This window comes from Serinus canaria, chromosome 12 (assembly GCF_022539315.1).
Source record: "Serinus canaria isolate serCan28SL12 chromosome 12, serCan2020, whole genome shotgun sequence".
NCBI lineage: Eukaryota > Metazoa > Chordata > Aves > Passeriformes > Fringillidae > Serinus > Serinus canaria.
The window spans coordinates 12091764-12111573 of NC_066326.1; the positions used below are offsets into that span (position 1 = coordinate 12091764).

Here is a 19810-nt window from a genome sequence, read left to right on the forward strand (position 1 = left end):
TAATATCAGACATTTTGATTTGTATTTTGCCTTTAATTTTGTAAAGTTCTCCCCATTATTCACTTATTCTTAATGCTTAATTTCCATAAAAATCTGTTTAAAATAGTATTTGAAGAATCAACTTCTAGTAGTATTTTCATCTGTAGAAAATTCTATGCTAACCTTGAAGATCAGACGTCTTGCTGGTTTTCAGAAGTTGAATTTTCTGTTTAATCTTGGAACTTTAAATTTGCATAATTTTGAGAAAGATAATTTTCAAAATATTTTTCCTCATTATTTTTTCTGGCAATTGTTCTGCAAATCCTGGAGTTTGAGGCAGGATTTTTCTTTCCTTTTAGTCTACTGAAGCAATGTCTAAGTTCCCACAGTGCTTCCTGCTAGAGAAAAACTAGGTTTGTAATACAAAAGTTTGTATTGTTACCTTACTCCATGTTTGGTTTGTTTAAATTTTGTCTATAAAGTTGTCTGTAACTTTCTTTTCTAGATTGAAAGGACCAGTTGACTGTAAATCTTTAAAAACTGATGCATCCCTAAGCTGTTCTAAAGCAGAAGACAAGATAACGACTACGTGGTACCAAAGAGTTCTTGGTCTCTTTTCTCAGCCAGAAGCCTTGGATGGTGTAAAGTTGGATCAGCTTGAGACTTTTTTTAACTGTGTGGCTGTGCTTATGTCTAATCAGGTAAATATCTTTCCTCCCATGATAAACTTAATGGGATTAAAACATTACTTACTTTGCAGAAAAATAATGGAACTAATGGTCTAATGGCCATTAATGGTCTAATCAAAGGAAAATGCTTTCAAGATATTTAGTCTCTACATACATGTATTAGTAACAGACTTTTGTAGCAAAAATAGGTGCATGGACTTTACTGAAATGTTTACTTGTTCATTACTTTTCATGATTTAAGGGTTGGGACTAGTAACCACTAGAAAAATTAGAACTGATTTCTAATTAGAATTATTAGAAAAGTTATATAATTGATTTCTAATTAGAATTATTAGAAAAATTCACACTGCTTCAGTAATCCATAAATCAGGCCAGAAGTGCTAAAATGAATGGAAATGCTGGCTTAGCGGATGAGTGGGAAATGGGTTGAGCCCTTTTTATGTCCACTAATAGGTGATCTATTTTATTACCTAGCTGAAAGAATTACTGCAAAGAACAACAGAAGCTTTTGTGAAACTTTTTGATCCTGAAGACAAAAGACGTCTGCCTATATTTAAGATGGACTTGAATTTTGATGAAAATAGAATGGAGTTTTATCCAAGCTTACAAGACTTAGAAGAAGCGATTCTGTTTGTGGTAGATTGTATAGGACAGACTCTCCAGGTCTGTCCTATTTTTATTTATTATGTAATTGTTAAATTTTACTTAATTATATAATTGTTCAGTATGTGAAAATACTTGTGATTTAGGAGTCTGACTACCCTGGCAATGGGATGAGAATGCAACTTTTATTTATTTTTCACAATGATTCTACAGGTCACATCATGAATCTTGGTGCCCAGTGGCACTCCCGGCTCTGAAGTAATTTTGTAATTCCTTGTTTATAAAAACTTGGTTCACCTGCTATTGACTGTTTTAGTCTGCTCTTTGGGTCTGCAATTATAATAATAACATCTTTATTATATGTGTGCTGATTTACAATGAATTTTCATTAAATTCAAGATCTCCAGAGAAACACAAAGAAAATTAGAGTTGATATTGCTTTTCTTTCTAAGAAAAAGAAAATACTCAAATCTCTAAAAACTGTTATATACAATATCAAAAGATTGATGTCTTGGGAACCTGTCTATGGTTCTAGGGAAGAGAGTCTTTCTGGAGGCTTTAGATATGACCTGAGTATTGGTCACTAGTCACATGTGGTGGTACTTTCAGAGAAGTGTTTTGGGGTTGGTTTTCTGTATTTGCATATATTAAATAATTTCATTTTATGCCAAGTTGGATAATTTTTTGTTTTCCTTTACATATTTCATGTTCAACTCTAATTCAGGAAAAGTCATTCTGCATGTGTATAAAGCATGTGAACTTGGTCATGGTTAGGGTCTCATACTTTTGTGATCATGTCTTCTGCAGATTACAACTTACTTTTAAAGTATATATATCCTTGTGCTGCTTTTTAAAATTTAAATAATCAACACTTGCACTGCTCTTAGAACTTCCAGACGGTACGTGCTTGGCTAATGGGTAGCACTGAAACTCTGGATGCTGAGCTTCCTGCTCACATCGTACAATGGGCCAAATCCACTCTGGGAGAATCTATCAGAGACAACTTAGAAGGCCCAAAGCAGCATTTTAAAGGCTATGGTAAGTGATAGAAGAGTGTGTAAATAGCTGTGTCACTTCATTGTAATAAGTAGCTTGCTGTATGGCATATGCATTTTAGTAATATAAATATGTTGTAATTGAATTGCAGTTGAAAGTTATGGCTGGCTTGTAGATGGAACTGCAGTGGAACGGATAAACAGATTTATAGCAGAGCAATCCAGTTTTGATGAATACACTACTGTAAGTTTTAATTCTACACTTCATAAATAATTTTTACTATACATACAGCAATAATGAAAAAGTAACAGAGGGTAATGGGTGCTTAGCCTTTAGCTAAAAATATATGGACTACCTACAATGTAACTGATTTTTTCCCTAAAATTTGTGGTAAATAGAAGAAAGCATTACTTCTTTTCTTCAGTGTCAAATACTTACTCATGTAGCCAAGTATTTAAACAACAGCTCTGAAATGTAAAGTCTTATGTTTTTCTGAAGTTCATAGATGAATTTTTCACCCTCAAGAAGGAAATCATGAGTTTGCCAGAGGTGATTTATTTCCCTATGATCTGTTTGAATTGTGAGGATTTAAAGCAAGGTTTGGCTAATTGTGCAAGTAACTTCGCAAAAATGCTAATGGACAAAATATTTGCAGATTACAGAGAGGAAAATGAAAGGTAAGTAGAATTTTTCTGCTTGTGAATGCTCTATGTGTTAAATGCGTAGCAGAAACACGTAGAAGAAATGCAAATATACCAGATTTTGTTTACTGAAGGTTCTTGGCTAACTAACGATCTAATTCAGTTTGCACAGGCTGTTGTACTTTTTCTGCTGTGTTAGTCTCAAAAAAAGGTAGGAGAACATATTAGTACAGGCTTGGATAATGGAGGAGCTAAAAGATCAGAGATCCAAGAACTTTATTACTGTTCTGGATTTATGTGTGTTAATTATAGTATTAACTGCACTGTCAAAGTTAGACTCTCTTATTACCTGATAGGTACCTCAGCAGGGCTGCTCTCAAGCCATTCCTCCCCGTCTGTATTTGTGCTGGGTGTTACTCCATCCTGGGTGCAGAATCTGCATTTCAACTCATTGCCTTCCATCCCCTTAATCACAGTCAAATGTTTAATTCTGCAAAGTGTCCCATCCTTCAAGGGAGTCAGCAGCAACTCATTGGTTGTATGATGAGTGCATCCAACTCTTGCATCAAAATCAGTGATAAATACATTGAACAGGACTGGCCCAGAAGTGAATCCTGAGGAACACTGCTGGTAACAGTTGCCAGCCATTTGCTACAATGCTTTGAGCTCTGCACTTCACCAGTTCTTCACCCAGCACACCATGAACACACTCATCCCACACTTGGACATATTTTCTAGAAGGATTCTGTGAAGGACAGTATTAAAAGCCTTATTAAAACGCAGAAAAATTAAATCCACCACCTCCCCTTTATCTTCTATATGGCTGAACTTACAGGATATCAATTTAGTTAAACAGGAGGTTAATTTGCAGGTATGGATTAAGTCATGGGGAAACTCTTACTACATTTTTTAGTTAAAATGAACAATTATGGTCAAGTTTTATAGTGATTCCACATTACCAAAGTGAGACAATATTTACTAGGGAAGTGTTTGTGTGTACACTAATGATAGTTTGCTGAAGTTCTTTTAGTAACAACAGGTTACTAAAGCATTTATTTCAGAATACGCCAAAATCCAAACAAAACAGTTATTGCAAGTCAGAAACCAGTATTTGTCTAGACTGACTTGGTCATATTCCCGTTCTAGTTTCATAAATAATGGAATTTGTGAGGGGAGAATCCTTAAAAAAGTAATTTGAATTTTTAGTTGCATTAAAGCTGAGCTTGAAACCAGTCAAACATCTTAAAATGTTGGAATTTCATGTAAAATAAACCTATAGGATATGCAGTGAATGTGAAGCCATTCAGGAATGTGCATCAAAAGTTCCTGAATCAACAGAAGAAATGGTAGAAATAATGGAACACATGAAGAAAGTCAAAACAGTAGATTTTCAGGATCTGGTGCGAAGGAGTAAGGTAAAAGACTATCCTTTTATTCTTGATCTTTTATTAGACATGCTGACCTATACAAATAAAGAATTCATTCCAGAGGGCAGAATTTTTTCTGCCTATGTGAATAAACTCAGTGTTACTTCAGACAGAAGTGGCAAGTCCAGCTTATTCTTTGTCATATGCATTTGCTTCTTGTTCTCATTCCCACGTGTTCTGTGAGGAAGTCTGCAAGTCTGTGAGGAAATGCAGCTTCTAATAAATCACTCAGTTTGTTTTGTACTTGGAGACTTACTTCTGGATTGCTTAAAAATCTATTTGTGAAAATGTAATAGACAGAATAAAGAGCATTTTATGTGTAAAAACAGTCAACAAACTTTGAACACATGAGGAAGAATTTACTCTTTGAGAGAATATAGGTGATGTTACATTAGGAGTAGTTTGTGAATGTGTGTGTGAATATATGTCAAATTTTCTGATGGTAATAGGTCTATAAATATGTTTATACCTGCATTATCTATAATTAGATTTTATATATTCTTAATAACATTAGAATTTCTGCATATAGATTTAGAGAACACAGGAGTCATATTTAGAGAAACAAGCTCATGATCAGGGCAGGGATTTGAAAAATGTTACACATATATTTTGAATGTTAATATTCAATTGGCTGAAGGAGCTCTGAATTCCAAAACGTTCATGAAATGTAGATTTTTATTTTATCTTTGTAGATAATATTATCATGCCCTATATATTAAACAGATCTATCATACCTGAAGGTGAAATCTCTCTTTGTAGGAGTGCTGTCGGCAAATGAGTTACTTGATAGATGTTTATCCATTTACTCCTGAAGACCTTGAACTAAATAAAACAGCCATATTTTGGCCAAAGAAGATTACCCGCATTTTTAAAGAGCATGATATTGTAAGAGCATTTTCTTAGTTTATGGTATATTTTGGCTTGTTAGACTTCTCACTTTACTTGATTTCCTCAGTAGGCTAAATGTACATACACATATACCATAGACCATACTAATTTAGACATGCATGAATAACATATTTCCTGATTTTTGTAACAAAAGTGGGCTTTTTGTCACTAAATTTTAAGACTGTCACTGTAACTAAAAGCTTCAGCAAATCTGATTATCCTAATATGCTTGTGGTCAGTACTAGGCAAGACATAGGTAGATGAAAATTCACTACACTATACTTGAAATGTTACTGAAAATGCAACTGTCAGGCCCTTAATAAGACTGAGTGTCTGAATAGTAAGTTATTTAGTTAAAATGGTATTTTGTTCTTTCAAAAAAAGAACAGGGGGAACAATGTCTTCTAGCAATAATTAATAGAAAATATGCAGCATCTCATTTTCTCTGTGTGACTGTAGATTAACTTTTCTTTCACCACTTGTATTCATCTTGCTTAGCATGCTTTGTCTCTGTCTATCACACAGTAAATCAAGCCTTTTATTGTTCTCTTGCCTCTCTGTAGTAATTTAGCATAGATTTAATAATTTATTCTAAAATATTTAAAGAATTAATAATTAACATTTAAAAAAATCAGTATCTTTTAAATATTACAAGTAAGGATTTCTCCTTTAATAAGCTTTGTTTGGATACTAAGGCTTATGTCCAAGGGTAGTAATTATGCCTCTGACTGAAAAGATACCCAGCTTGGGAGAGTGCTATGTCTATAAAATTCTTGGTTTGCATGTTATCCCCATGCAAGCAAATTATTCTTTTAATCCCCCTCAAAAAAAACAGTAAAATTAATTTTCTCCTTCTATGGACACAGAGAATCCATGATGCTTGTTCTAACTCCTTTTAATGAAAATGGTAGTACAGAGTGAATCTTACTACTTAGTGAGAATCCCTCAGTGGGACCCTGTAGCTGGCTGTCAAGTGACTTGTGTTGTGCTAAAGCTTGAGGACAAGAAAAGTTTCCCATCAAGTTTTCATGAGTCTGTATATTTGCATTGTATACTTTCAAATATGAGTCTGTTCTTATTCTAGTGCAAAATGAAAAGAGTGGCTCCTCCTTTGGTGAAACTGTCTGCTTCACAGATTTTGCATGGCAGTAGGTGTCCTTGTCTTAGGAAATCTACTCACTCTTTGTTGATTTTTTGTTTGGTACCCTAAAACAAAGCCTTTAGTGTGCATACCCAGTGCTTTAAGGTGGTCTTATGTTCTAGAATTTCTGGCTTTTACAGCCACAGGTACATGTGGGATAACATTGGCTTTCAACAATTGTAGGTATCCTTTTTGGCAGTAAAATACTGAATTCCAAAATTAGGAATATCTATTTTTTTCTGTAATGCTTTATTTTCTGTCCCCTGATTCCTGAAGGAGGCCTGTGAGGCAATCCTAACTGCTATGATTATTGAGATGAGGCTTCTGTGCTAACATATAGAGGTTGCACACACTGAAGTGGGACATAGGGAAAAAAAAAATTCAGCTGTTGCAAGGATGAAACAGTTTTCTGTCTGTTTGCATTGTATATGCATGTTAATTATTGAAAGGACTTAAAATCACCTTTGTCACGAAAAAAATAAATTCTTTTGTAGCTGATCCAACAGTCTAAAGCTGAACGAGAACAAGAAGTGCAACAGAAATGTGAGAACGTGCATGTTGAATTAGACAAGCTTTATAAATCTGTATCAGAATTAGAAGAACTCTCAGAACTGGATCGCATGCAACAGGTTTGATTAATAATATAAAATTGGTATAAATGTTTTATGTGTTAAATACCCAGGGATCATGGAAAAAATTGTAATTAATAGTAATCAGTGTAACAAATGTAAACTAAAACATTTATTATTCTCTTGCCACAGTTACCGAGCTCAGTCCCCCCCTCACATTATTGTTTATCATTGGCATTTAACATTTTATTTAGAGGAAGATTGCTATAAAGCTTGAATTAGCTCATAGGTACCAATAACAGAAGTTCAGAAAGAGTGTGTGCGTCCACGAAAATAATTTATCCATTTTCCCTCTTCACCACAAATCAGTTAATGCAAAACCAGCACAGGTACCAATTTGATACTTTTTTCCTACAAACCTCAAAACTTAATTGTAATGCTAGTGAAGAGCAGACCACTGGGTCCAAAGTTTCATGAATTTCTAGCAGTATTTTTTAATTTTCAGACCATGTCTTGTGCTTTAATTGGAGCATATTGCATAGTAAGAAATATTGACTTTTTAAAAAACAAAGCACTTCAAAGCACAAAACAGAAATCCTAAGCTAATAAATCCCAGTTACCAATATGCCACATACATAAAAAATTGTGTGCCTGCCTCCTGGAACAGTAAGTTTTATAGCCCACATATTTTGAAAGTACTCTAAAATTCAGTAATGAGAACCAATTTTATTTTTCATAATGTTCATCTGGTTTCTTCACAGTTTATATATTCATCAATAAGCAGACAGGTTTTTAAAATTTTAGAAAACAAGATTTAATGTGAAAGCTTATATTTTGATATAAGCTGTTCAGAGCACAATTTGGTTATTTCTCAAGACATACTATTATTTGATTTCAGTATGTGACTGACGTGAGGACTTTACAGAAAGCAATACAGGAGACTGATGAAACAGTAGCTGCTCTTAATAAAGAAGAGATTCTGCTTGAATGGAAACCAAGTGAATTCCCACTCCTCAACAACTTAAGAGCTGAGATAGAACCATACCTGAAGCTCTTTAATGTTATACTGAAATGGCAGCGAACAGAAAGAAGGTAATTCAGCACTAAATACTGTAAGAGGGAGAGTGAGAAAAATGCTTATCCTGGTCTCATTCATGTCAGATGTAGAATATGAATTTGTTTTCTTGTTAACATGTTATTAGCAAGCAAAGTAAAAGGGTAATATAACATATATATCAGACTTGCTATTTTAATTCAGCTAGAAAAAGTTGATTTGGTTTTATTTTTAAAATGTAATCATGGAATCATAGACTCATCAGACTTCCTAAGCTGGAAAGGACCCGCAAAGATATGAGGTCCAAGTCCTGGCATTGCACAGGATAGCCCCAAGAATCACACCATGAATCACACACATGAGCTCAACTAGAGAGCTCATCATCTGCATGTAACCAAAACTGGTTTTAACCTAGCAGCTGTCCAAAATGGTGGGTTCAAATGACTAAAGTGTGGGGGGTTTGAAAATACAAGGCCTGGTGTATTTTTAAATGTCATATATCGATCTCTGTCCAGAGTTTAACTTAAATATTTGTCCATTCATGCAGTTACTCAGCTTCAGTATGTGTCTGACTTAAGAGAACTGCACAAATAGACAGAAAAATGCTGTTGTGCCACTTTTAGCTGGGCTTTAGAATTTTGCAAAGAATAACAATAATATGGAAGAAGAGTTTTGCTTTAATTTAAATAGGTATTCATGTGTTGCAAAACAAAGTGATAATTATTTGTGGGCCACATTTGTTATTATGTTTTGTAACCTTATATTTTTTCTCAGATGGATGGATGGAACCTTTTTGGAGCTAGATGGGGAAAGCATGGAGACTGAGATTGATGAATTTTATAGAGAGATGTACAAACTGTTAAGACTCTTCCAACAAAAGCAGAAGAAAGCGGCAGCGGAGAAGAAAAAGGCAGTGCGATACATAGCTGGGAGGGGTCATCCAACTCTTACAATGTGTTCTTCAATTCTGGATCAGATTAAAGAATTTAAGGTAAGAAAACGTGAGGGATATTCATATCTGATACTGAGGGACAAATGCTAAATTCAGGGCTTAGTACATGTAGATGATGCAGAGTCAGAGATAGGGTGAGGACGTTCTGAATCTCCATTTCCAGATTGTACAGTCCCATTCCTTTTAATAAAATTTGATTTAAAAAAATTTTTAATAGTTTCTGGAATTGCAACGAGTGCACACATACAGGAGAAAAGTCGGTTTTGGATGCAGAAAAACATTTAGGGATGCAGCTGGGAACTTTGAAATGGGACACTGTTATGTTGATAGAAGCAAAGTTTAGCATCACTGAAAAATTAGGCTTAATAGTTTTTTATGTTCTTCTTCAGTAGTTGATCTAATTATTTAGAAATTGGAAAACCAGGTGCACCCATCGGAACTCTTTGGATAATATTTTCATGTCTTCAGCTACTGTAGCAGAATTTTAAATGCGCACAAAAGATTAAAACATTAAGAAATAATTTTTATGACAACAGTAATATTAATATACAATTGTTAATATTAATAATAATATCTATAATATAATTATAATAATAATGTAATAATAATGTAGCACTTATCTTATAAATGTTTTTCTGAATTAGGAGCATATTCCCACTGTGATTGTCTTTTGTAACCCTGGCATGAGAGAACGTCACTGGCAGCAGATGTCAGAGATAGTAGGATATGATATAACACCAGATGCTGGAACTACCCTGAGAAAAGTTTTAAAACAGAATCTCTCCTCTTACTTGGACCGGTTTACAGTAATAAGTGTAGGCGCAAGCAAGGTAAGCACAGGGATTTGATAGTGACAAATATGGTGTCAGGTCCCTTGGTGAACACTTTTATGACTTATTGGCGTTATTTGTCTCTGCCATTATGCAACAGAGGAGATTTGGTGAGACTTTGGCCCACTACATATTAATAATGAGTGTAAGCATTTGTATCTCACGTGACATCATCAGTATTTCCCAGTGTGCTGCTTTTTGTGTGCAAGAAAAGAATATACTGAGGAAAAATAATAACAAATAGTTTATTTGTGCTATTAGAGCAAAATAGTTTATTCAGCTGGATATGCTTATATATTGAATTAGAGAGTTGGAAAAAAACCAATTCAGTGACTAGACCAAGCTATTTCCTTTTTAAATAGGAATTTTCCTTGGAGAAAGCAATGCATACCATGAAGGAAACCTGGGATTCAATTTCCTTCACCACAAATGTGTATCGTGAGACTGGTATTCATATTCTGTCTTCAGTGGATGATATTCAGGCTCTTCTTGATGATCAGATCATGAAAACTCAGACAATGAGAGGATCACCTTTCATTAAACCATTTGAGAATGAAATAAAGGTACAATGAGTATTTTTCCAACCATATTTATTTGTAAGGTAACTGTAGTGCAATAGTTACTGATTGTATTACAACTTTTATTGTTTGAGTTGTTAATGAAATGTTTTCATTGATTTTTTCAGCAAGAATCTTTTACGTTTGTATGAGTCATTACATAGTTTTGGAATTCTCTCTTCCATTCAGATTGAAGTGCAACCAAGATAACATTATTATTTTTTCTCATATTTTACAAAATCACAATTTCCATTAGCCTTGATTCTTAATAACTGGAAATAATGTTTATGTTATTGCTAATAAGAATATTTATTTATTTATTGAGTTTTGACTCAAATTTTGAACTACAGTGTTTTCCTCAGGGCAAAGGAAGTTCTTGATGGCTGGGAGAGTGTTTTTTAATCAGGTCTCAGAGCAATGATGGCAGTGCTTTACACTTGCTTTTGAATTTCAGGGCTAGAGTAGTCTTTGTGGTGCTAATACCATCGCTATTGACAGGAGAGAAGCTGGTGGAATTGCTTTGCAGTTACCCTCCCTAGTTCATTGTTGGTTTATGTGGGAATTGTTCAGGCTCAAGCAGGCTCAGTGAACATACTTACACTTCACGGGCAGCCTTCTCCAGTGGTATCTGCTATTGTCCTGACTTGCTGGATCTCTTCTATGAGCTGAGGTGGCTTTTCTGGTATTGTGTCCCTGCTGCCATTCTCCCCCTTGCTGTGGGGAGATGAAATAGAATTTATCACTGGTAGCCTCGTGGCTATTGCTTAACAATTAAGTTGTTGAAAGTTCATAGCATTAAAGTGATAAATGCATTTTGTAAAATTAATTTCCAAGTGAGTAAAAATTTCTGAGCTCCTTTGGCCATATTTATACTCCTAAATATTTTTCTTTCATTTTGTTTATTGGTAGACTTTTTTTTTCCTCTTTGGGAGCTGGAATACCACAATGTCTACCTTTTCTGAATTTGTTGTCTCTAACTTTATTTGCTTGGAAATGTCAAGTTAACATTCTTTAAACATTTATTAAGGAGTGGGAAAGCCGCTTGATTAAAATTCAGGAGAATATTGATGAATGGCTGAAAGTGCAGGTACAGTGGCTGTATTTGGAGCCCATCTTTTCTTCTGAGGATATAATGCAACAGATGCCAGAAGAGGGACGGCAGTTTCAGACTGTGGATAGACTGTGGAGAGAGATTATGCAGTTTTGTGCTGAAGACCCAAAGGTAAGGGAAATGTCCATTACTGACAGGAAGCAGTAGATTCTCTTGCCTTTTTTTTTTTTGGTGTGACTGGGAAGGGATGTTTTGTTTTCAGAATATATACAGTGAACTACAATTTCAGTTTCCTAGGCTTTCAAGAAAAAAAAGTAATTTCTACTGTTTGAAATACTTCATTTTTAGCCGACAGTTTGCACATGTAACCTGTTGTTACAGGTTCTTGCTGCTACTTCCTTGCCAGGATTGACAGAGAAGCTTCAGACTTGTAATGAACTTCTTGACAAAATCATGAAAGGGCTTAATGCTTACCTTGAAAAGAAACGTCTCTTCTTTCCCCGGTATGATGAGCTTTGGTTATTTAAAGCCCACAGATTATGAATGGGGCTTTTTTGTTGTGAATAAGATCAGTCTTAAAAATAGCTTGATAATGCAGTTGTATTTTTTCTCTAATTTTTTTAGCTTCTTTTTCTTGTCTAATGATGAAATGTTGGAGATCCTCTCAGAGACTAAGGATCCTCTTAGAGTTCAGCCTCACTTGAAGAAGTGCTTTGAAGGCATTGCTAAGCTGGACTTCCTTCGCAATTTGGATATTAAAGGAATGTGCAGCTCTGAAGGCGAGCGTGTGCAACTGGTTTCACATATTTCTACTTCTGAAGCTCGAGGTGCAGTGGAGAAGTGGTTAATTCAAGTAGAAGATGTTATGCTGAAGACTGTACGTGATGTAATTGCCAGATCAAGAATGGTATGGGGTTTATGATAATTTAAGAACTGTAGCACCTATCTTTGTTTTGTGACTGTCTCTTGGCTTTCTAAAATTCTTCCTCAACACAGGAGTTGATGAAATCATGTGGCCAGGACCAAGTTAACATGACATGTATTTAATAGGCCAGTGATATACATTAGAGTTTAATTTGAATAAGATGCAAGTAGTTTTCCTATAATACTGGACACAAATTCTTCTGAAAGTTTCACAGCAGTAATATTTTACAGGATATATCATCCAATGTAATAGTTCAGGTTTCTTATGAATTAGAAATAGAACGCTTGTAATATGCTTTCTTCCTCCTAAAAGAAAATCATTAGACAGAAAATATTTCTTTGTATGAAGTTAACAAGATGTGAATATTTCTGTAATATGGAAAGATAATTCTAAGAATATTTAAAACGATTGGGTAAAAAATTGTGAACCTAAAGGGAAAAGAGCATTTAAAGCTCCATTTGGACATTGCAAATAGGAAAATAGTATTCTTCAGCAACGAATATTAATAGGGTTACATTATAAGCTTCTGTGTTACATTGTTGTATTTATTCCCTGACACTGTGTTTGTATGATGTATGTGACTCTTTCAGGCTTATCTAGAGACTGAGAGAAAGCGCTGGGTTCTGGAGTGGCCTGGCCAAGTAGTGTTGTGTGTGTCTCAGATGTACTGGACAAGTGAGGTGCATGAAGTTCTTCATGATGGGCCCAAGGTACTGTGTAATGCATAATTTAAAGAAAATCTTTCTTAGTGTTTCTTTTCAGCTGATGTATTTTGCTTAATCAAACAGGTTTTTACAATTAAAATAAAATTTTAAAATTATGAGCATGTGTGTTTCACATACATGAGTTTGTGTACAGTGAGTTATAACTTTCATTCAAGTACTTTAATATTCTTATTTAGAGCAATCATAGTTTAAAATGTAGCTTTGCAGCATAAATGCATAACTGTGGGTAAGAGAGAAGTTGATGCAAAACCATGACAATATAAAATAGTAGCTTAATAAGCAATCACTGTTAAGAAATCTAGTCAACGTGAAGTAGTCTGGAACACTTGAAACTGTGATATAACCAGTTTCAAATTTACCTTTTGTCTTCTAGGGCTTAAAGGGTTATTATGATACACTTCAGCTTCAACTTAATGATATTGTAGAGCTGGTGAGAGGAAAACTGTCAAAGCAAACAAGGATTACACTGGGTGCCTTGGTTACTCTTGATGTTCATGCTAGAGATGTCATCAAAGAAATGATTGGAAGTGGTAATTATATTTGAAGACGTTTTTATTAACACATAGTTAATGAAAAATCATTAACCTATCAGATTTTACTGAATAAAAGAGTACAGTACTAAAGATGGGTTTGTGAGTATTTGGCTACAAGTATCAATATTAATAATTTCAAAGCTGTTTTAAATTTAACTGTAATAGAAAATCCAGCTATCTACAGCATCTTTTATGATTGCTGTCAACTCTGTCAGGTGTGCAGAATGAAACAGACTTCCAGTGGCTTGCACAGCTGCGCTATTATTGGCAGAATGAGAACGTTCGTGTGTGCATCATTAACTGCAATGTGAAGTATGCCTACGAATACCTCGGCAACTCCCCCCGCCTGGTGATCACTCCTCTCACAGACAGGTGTTACCGCACCCTGGTACGAGCTTCCTCCTGGGATATCCTCCTGGGATACTGCCAATTGTATTTACTGTGCTCTAGTACTGCTTACACTGTTCAGTGCAGCCATCCTTTTAGGGCTTAGGGCTCGTGTCAGACTCTGCTATTTCTGCTCGAACGAGGTTTGTAATTTTTACAGCGTATTAAACATGAGAATCACTCATAACCACAAATCTGGGTAGCCCACCAACCTGACTGAAACATTAGTGTGTTCTTCTGTTGTGGTTGTGCTTTTTTAAAACACGCAGGAAAAAAAGACAATATTTGATTATTGTAAAGATTATGAGAACGCACAGTGCTTTTATGATTTTCTGGGGCAGCTAAATTAAATGGAGAAGGATTCACTTGTGATCACACTGTGCCTAAGACTAGTACAAGTTTGACAACTTTTTAGTATCCCTGCTCTTGACAGAGGTGTTTATTGTATTACCCATTTAACGTCAGTTAACCTGACAACTGAAAGTTACCAAAGTCATCTCAGATACAGCTTTTCCCATTATCAGTTACTGCAGTTTCTTTGCTGGAGTATGTTTTCAAGTTTACATGTGGTGTGGCCGTAGCTGATGCTTGATATCTATTTGTCAAAACATCAAGGTGTGAGAGGGTGATACAGCTGGTAGTCTGTTTTGCTTTTAGGCTCACAAGCCTTGAATCAGAGCACAGCAGGTGGACACGTGGCATTCTGGCAAATAGAAGCCTTGTCCTTTGCCCACCAAGATCTTAATAAAGTATTCCCAGAACTTGTCAGTCAATACCGATGTGGCCCTGTAACTGTGGATTGCACTGTTTGTTTAAAGTCTGCAACTTTTTTTGTTTTCTGTCAGATTACCTCCTACTTCAATGGAGTAGAGGAAAGAATATGGAATAGTCAATGGAAGGCACATATGTCAAAGGGGGATGGTGTGGGAAAGAAAAAGAAAAGAGGAAAAAAATGTATTAAAGGACAGATGGAGAGAAAAGAGTAGCAACAAGAAACTGCAACAAATTTAACTTGAAAGGTGTATCTAAACAAGAACTGAAAGATGGGGTATAATAAAGATTGAGTAACCAATCATGGTCATGACGATAATAAAACTAAACCCTGTGTTAGCATCAAAATTAAATTCTCTTGCCTATTTTTCCCAGCTATAACGCTTCAGATTATTTTTAATTAGGAGAACCATACCTTCTATGTTAGATAAAATAAGTGCATGAAACCATCAAGTGCAATTTAATTTTACCATTTTCATTCAGAAGAATTTCATACGAATGAAATACAAATAATTTCCATAAACTATTTCTGTGCTTTAGATTGGAGCCTTTTATTTAAACCTCGGTGGTGCCCCAGAGGGTCCAGCAGGAACAGGTAAAACGGAGACCACCAAAGATTTGGCTAAAGCTCTCGCTGTTCAGTGTGTTGTCTTTAACTGCTCTGATGGCCTTGATTACCTGGCAATGGGAAAGGTAAACAGAAAATATATGTTGTATTTTATTTTTAGCATGAAAATTTTAGGGTCCCTGTTTTGCCGACACAAATAAATGTGGCACCTGTGGTCTGCTGCCTTTGGATGCTATGTGCTGTTCTCTACATGTTTCATTTTCTGTGCTTTATGAAAGCCTATTAAGTTGCTAATTAAAACATGAAACAAACAAGAGTTCATGGGATTGGGATCTTATGATTTAGCTTGCTTTAGAGTCAAAAACTTTGTTCTTCGGTACATCGCTGATCTATGATCTAAAGACGTTTAAGCATTATTATTGTAATTGTATTTTTAAAATCTAATTAAACTTCCAGCATTATATTCTTAGTTTCTTTTGATTCTTTTCTGTTTGCAATATTATTGGTTTCTTTCTTCATTTGCAGTTTTTCAAGGGTTTGGCTTCATCAGGTGCCTGGGCATGTTTTGATGAATTCAATCGCATTGAACTGGAAGTGCTGTCTGTAGTGGCACAGCAGATCCTTTGCATCCAAAGAGCCATACAGATGAAGCTAGAAACATTTAATTTTGAAGGAACTGAACTGAACCTTAACCCCAACTGTTTTATAGCAATTACTATGAATCCAGGTTATGCAGGACGTTCTGAACTTCCAGATAATCTGAAGGTAAAATAATAAGACCGATGCATCTGTGACCTTTGTGATGATTGTTCTGTCCAGGTGAGCTGTTTCCATGAAGAGGCTTTGCTAACTGAATGCAGAGATAGTGCAGCATGAGGAGCATACCAACTGCAGATTGCTGAAAGAAAGAAAGTAGATTCTCTCACCTGCCATGAACCACATTTTCCTTCCTTTCTGCTGGATGTATCTGTGCAAGGGGCAAATTGCACTCTTGCATTCTTGAGACAGTGCTGAGGGAAAAGAGCTGGGGGGCGCAGTGTCTTTTCTTAATGTACTGCATTGTATATTAAGATGGGTATTGGTGGTGGCTCAGGTTAAATTCCTAGAGAGTCTTAAGCTGCAAATATTGATAATACTGTTTTGTGGTGGGATGAATACTGGAAAAGTTCTGAATTGCCTTCCATTCCTAAATTAATTATTTGAAGATATTTCTTTGGGTATGTATTCCAGGTTCTTTTCCGAACGGTAGCCATGATGGTTCCAAACTATGCTCTCATAGCAGAAATTTCCCTCTATTCCTATGGATTTTTGAATGCTAAGTCCCTGTCAGTGAAGATAGTCATGACCTACAGGCTTTGTTCAGAACAGCTTTCCTCTCAGTATCACTATGACTACGGCATGCGGGCAGTCAAAGCTGTGCTGGTGGCTGCAGGGAATCTAAAGTTAAAATTTCCCACCGAAGATGAAGATATATTGGTGAGTTCCTGAGGGAATAGTTGTTTAAGGAGTTTCATACATATATGCAGTTCCGAGTTCTGAAGGTAGTTCCAACATATCTTGTCTCATCACTGATCCATGTTTTATAGTTTGTGAAATTAAGATAATAAAATAAATGCTGCATTTTCCTGGGCTGTTCTGATGGTTGCATGGTTGGGCTTCTTATCAAAGGTCCCATTTAATGAATTAATCTTTGTTACATACTAGGTTATTTTAATTGCTGAACACCTTATGCTCTGTCTCTTAATAAGAACAGCAAAATGCATATTTCTTTCTTCTAGCTTCTTAGATCAATTAAAGATGTGAATGAGCCCAAATTTTTGTCACATGATATACCTCTGTTCATGGGTATAACCAGTGATTTATTTCCTGGAATTGAGCTTCCTGAGGCAGACTACAATGTAAGTACTCTTCTAATTTTTCCTTGGTAATGATCATTGTTGATTGTTCTGTGGTGATTTGCTTTGTAATCAGGTGCAATTAATGCAATGAGATATTTCAAGATGAGCAAAAATTGCTGAATGAAACTTTGTAGCAAAGAGAATTCTTCTATCTGTGCTGAATATAGTCCACATCTGAGTTCCCTTATGTTCAGAAGGGTTGTGCATTACAGACTGGGAGCTGATTTGGACATTTACCAAGTTTTAGGCTTTCTGATTTCTTTCCTAATTATTGGACATAATTAGGTGAGATAAAGGTTTGTGCTTATACTTGATTTTTAGCAACACTTGAAGCAATCTTTGATGGTTGGAAAGGATGAGTATGTTGGAAAAAACAAATTCAATTAAATTTTAAGTTTTCAGTAAATACTATGATCTTGAAAAAACTTGTTTGGTTCTGAAGCACACTGCTGATTTCCTGTGGGTGATATGCCTTCTCCTCAAGATAAAAAATTGTAGTTAAATTCTGTTCTAGCACATGAAGTAGAGAAGTGGGAATTTTTTCCTCTAGGAAGTTTGCTATATTCTGACTAATACAATTTCAGTTATTAATTAATTTGAAACCCTTTCTGATGAGCATAAACTGTTCTACTGTCATGCAGGACAGTAATTTAAATTGTAGCAGGAATAAGATTGTGATTTGTTTTGATTTTAGGATTTTCTGGAATGTGCCAATGAATGTTGCATTGAACATAATGTCCAACCTGTACAAACTTTTATGCAGAAAATGATACAGACATATGAAATGATGATTGTTAGACATGGGTAAGGTTCTCATCACTGCACTGTCTTTTGTAATTCTGACTTACACTGTAGCAGTTATTTATATGAAGTTGTAGAAGGTTTTGAGGGTGACATAATATTCCTCTCCATTCCAATCAGCTTTGAACAGCTGATTACTGATACTGCTTTTGCATGTCCCAAAATTCTTGTGGATGTATATCTGAGGAATTGTACTCTTCCTGATATCAGAAGCACTTGCACATGTATAATGATTTTAGGTGCTGATACCAGTATGATGAAAACTCAGGACTCTAAAAGCTTATTTCTATTAAAATATTAGTTGTCAGATCTGTGCCATTTTATTCCTAGCTTTTATTACAGAATAGCAACTGGAGGAAATATGCAATATGACATGAGCTATGTGATGGTTAATATCCAGCTCATTAATGAATCTTCTCTGTAAGATTGTGCAATCATATTTGCATGTGCAAATAAACTGAGTTTGTGGAAAAGATTTTTTTTTTGTTCAAAGAAAATTTGCTTGCTTCACTTTTTGAAAATTAGGTGAAAATTAGCTTTAAGCATATGTTTGATACTGTTGGCCTTCATGTGATTTATGAAAGTCTAAATTGCAAGACAGGTTTATTAATAGCAGAATTTTTTTTCCATCTAACAGCTTCATGCTGGTGGGGGAGCCATTTTCTGGGAAGACCAAAGTTCTGCATGTGTTGGCAGATACACTGTCTCTTATGAAAGAGCGTGGTTATGGTGAAGAAGAAAAAGTCATTCATAGAACTGTAAATCCAAAATCAATCACTATGGGCCAGCTTTTTGGGCAGTTTGATCTGATATCCCATGAGGTAATGCATATTTAAAAAGCAGCGTTTCCTGTATATTATGTTTCCATTATTATGCATAGTAAACTCTTGAATTCATAATTTTATGATTTTAAACATAGATGAAAACACAATTGTAAATTTTATTTTAATTAATACTTTTGTGGCCTGTTTTTAATTAGGATGTAAAATATGCAGTACCGTGTGTTTATGCAGTTACGTAGGTTTAAACATGCAAAAATTAAAAAAGCAATACCATTTTGAAGGTCATTGTCCTCTTACAATTGCATCCATGCTAGGAAATCATATCAAACATAACTGCATTCATTTTTCTGTCTATTCTTAACTAGTATAATCAAAGTAATGCAAAAACTCTCTAGAAAAAACTATGAACTCATGGGTTCCCAAGTGTGAAACTTGGGTTTGGAGGAGTAACAATATGAAGCAGTAAATGTGAAATAGTGACTCTGGAGAGAATTAGGGTGATTCTGGGGAGAAACAGGTGTAAGACAGGGCAAAAGCATTTCTATGTTTTGGTAAATTGAATTGCTGGTCCTTTTTCTTACAGTATTTTTTTCAAGTGGAAATTTCTTTTTTAAATTTGCTTTTGTTTTAAGACCCTTGGTGAATCTCCAAAGTTAGGTGCTGCTCTCTGCAGCACAAAAGGAGACCAGTTAAAAGTGAGGGTTAATGGAAAGCCAAGAGAAGGGTTTCTGTGGCTGGCAGCTCAGGTTGAACTCTGTGTTTTTGTCTCACTCCCCATTGCCAGTGGACAGACGGGGTTGTCGCTACGACCTTCAGGGAATTTGCGCTGTCCGAGACCCCCGAACGCAAGTGGGTCATCTTCGATGGCCCCATCGACACCCTGTGGATAGAGAGCATGAACACGGTTCTGGATGACAACAAAAAGGTAGCAGTCACTGAAAAAATGCCTGAAGAAAATTGTGACATTTTGAAAACACTCTTCTCTGTACAAAGCCAGAAATACAAACTGCACTGCCTGACTTCTGAGAGCAGCAAGTGCAAGA

The 19810-nt window shown here is 35.4% G+C and overlaps 1 protein-coding gene across 1 annotated transcript in view; it reads left to right on the forward strand.

The window, feature by feature from the left end:
- The window catches only part of DNAH12 (dynein axonemal heavy chain 12), a 57484-nt gene that overhangs the window by 4947 nt on the left and 32727 nt on the right, over positions 1-19810 (forward strand). Inside the window, exons 8-32 of the mRNA XM_030228081.2 lie at positions 485-680; positions 1143-1331; positions 2159-2309; positions 2419-2510; positions 2766-2944; positions 4188-4323; positions 5095-5220; positions 6859-6993; positions 7832-8025; positions 8762-8978; positions 9584-9769; positions 10132-10332; positions 11354-11548; positions 11759-11880; positions 12002-12284; positions 12893-13012; positions 13401-13557; positions 13776-13948; positions 15259-15411; positions 15812-16051; positions 16517-16762; positions 17065-17184; positions 17879-17988; positions 18623-18806; positions 19552-19692. Of these exons, the coding sequence (XP_030083941.2) occupies positions 485-680; positions 1143-1331; positions 2159-2309; positions 2419-2510; positions 2766-2944; positions 4188-4323; positions 5095-5220; positions 6859-6993; positions 7832-8025; positions 8762-8978; positions 9584-9769; positions 10132-10332; positions 11354-11548; positions 11759-11880; positions 12002-12284; positions 12893-13012; positions 13401-13557; positions 13776-13948; positions 15259-15411; positions 15812-16051; positions 16517-16762; positions 17065-17184; positions 17879-17988; positions 18623-18806; positions 19552-19692 (4246 nt within the window). The remainder of the gene's footprint in view (positions 1-484; positions 681-1142; positions 1332-2158; positions 2310-2418; positions 2511-2765; positions 2945-4187; positions 4324-5094; positions 5221-6858; positions 6994-7831; positions 8026-8761; positions 8979-9583; positions 9770-10131; positions 10333-11353; positions 11549-11758; positions 11881-12001; positions 12285-12892; positions 13013-13400; positions 13558-13775; positions 13949-15258; positions 15412-15811; positions 16052-16516; positions 16763-17064; positions 17185-17878; positions 17989-18622; positions 18807-19551; positions 19693-19810) is intronic.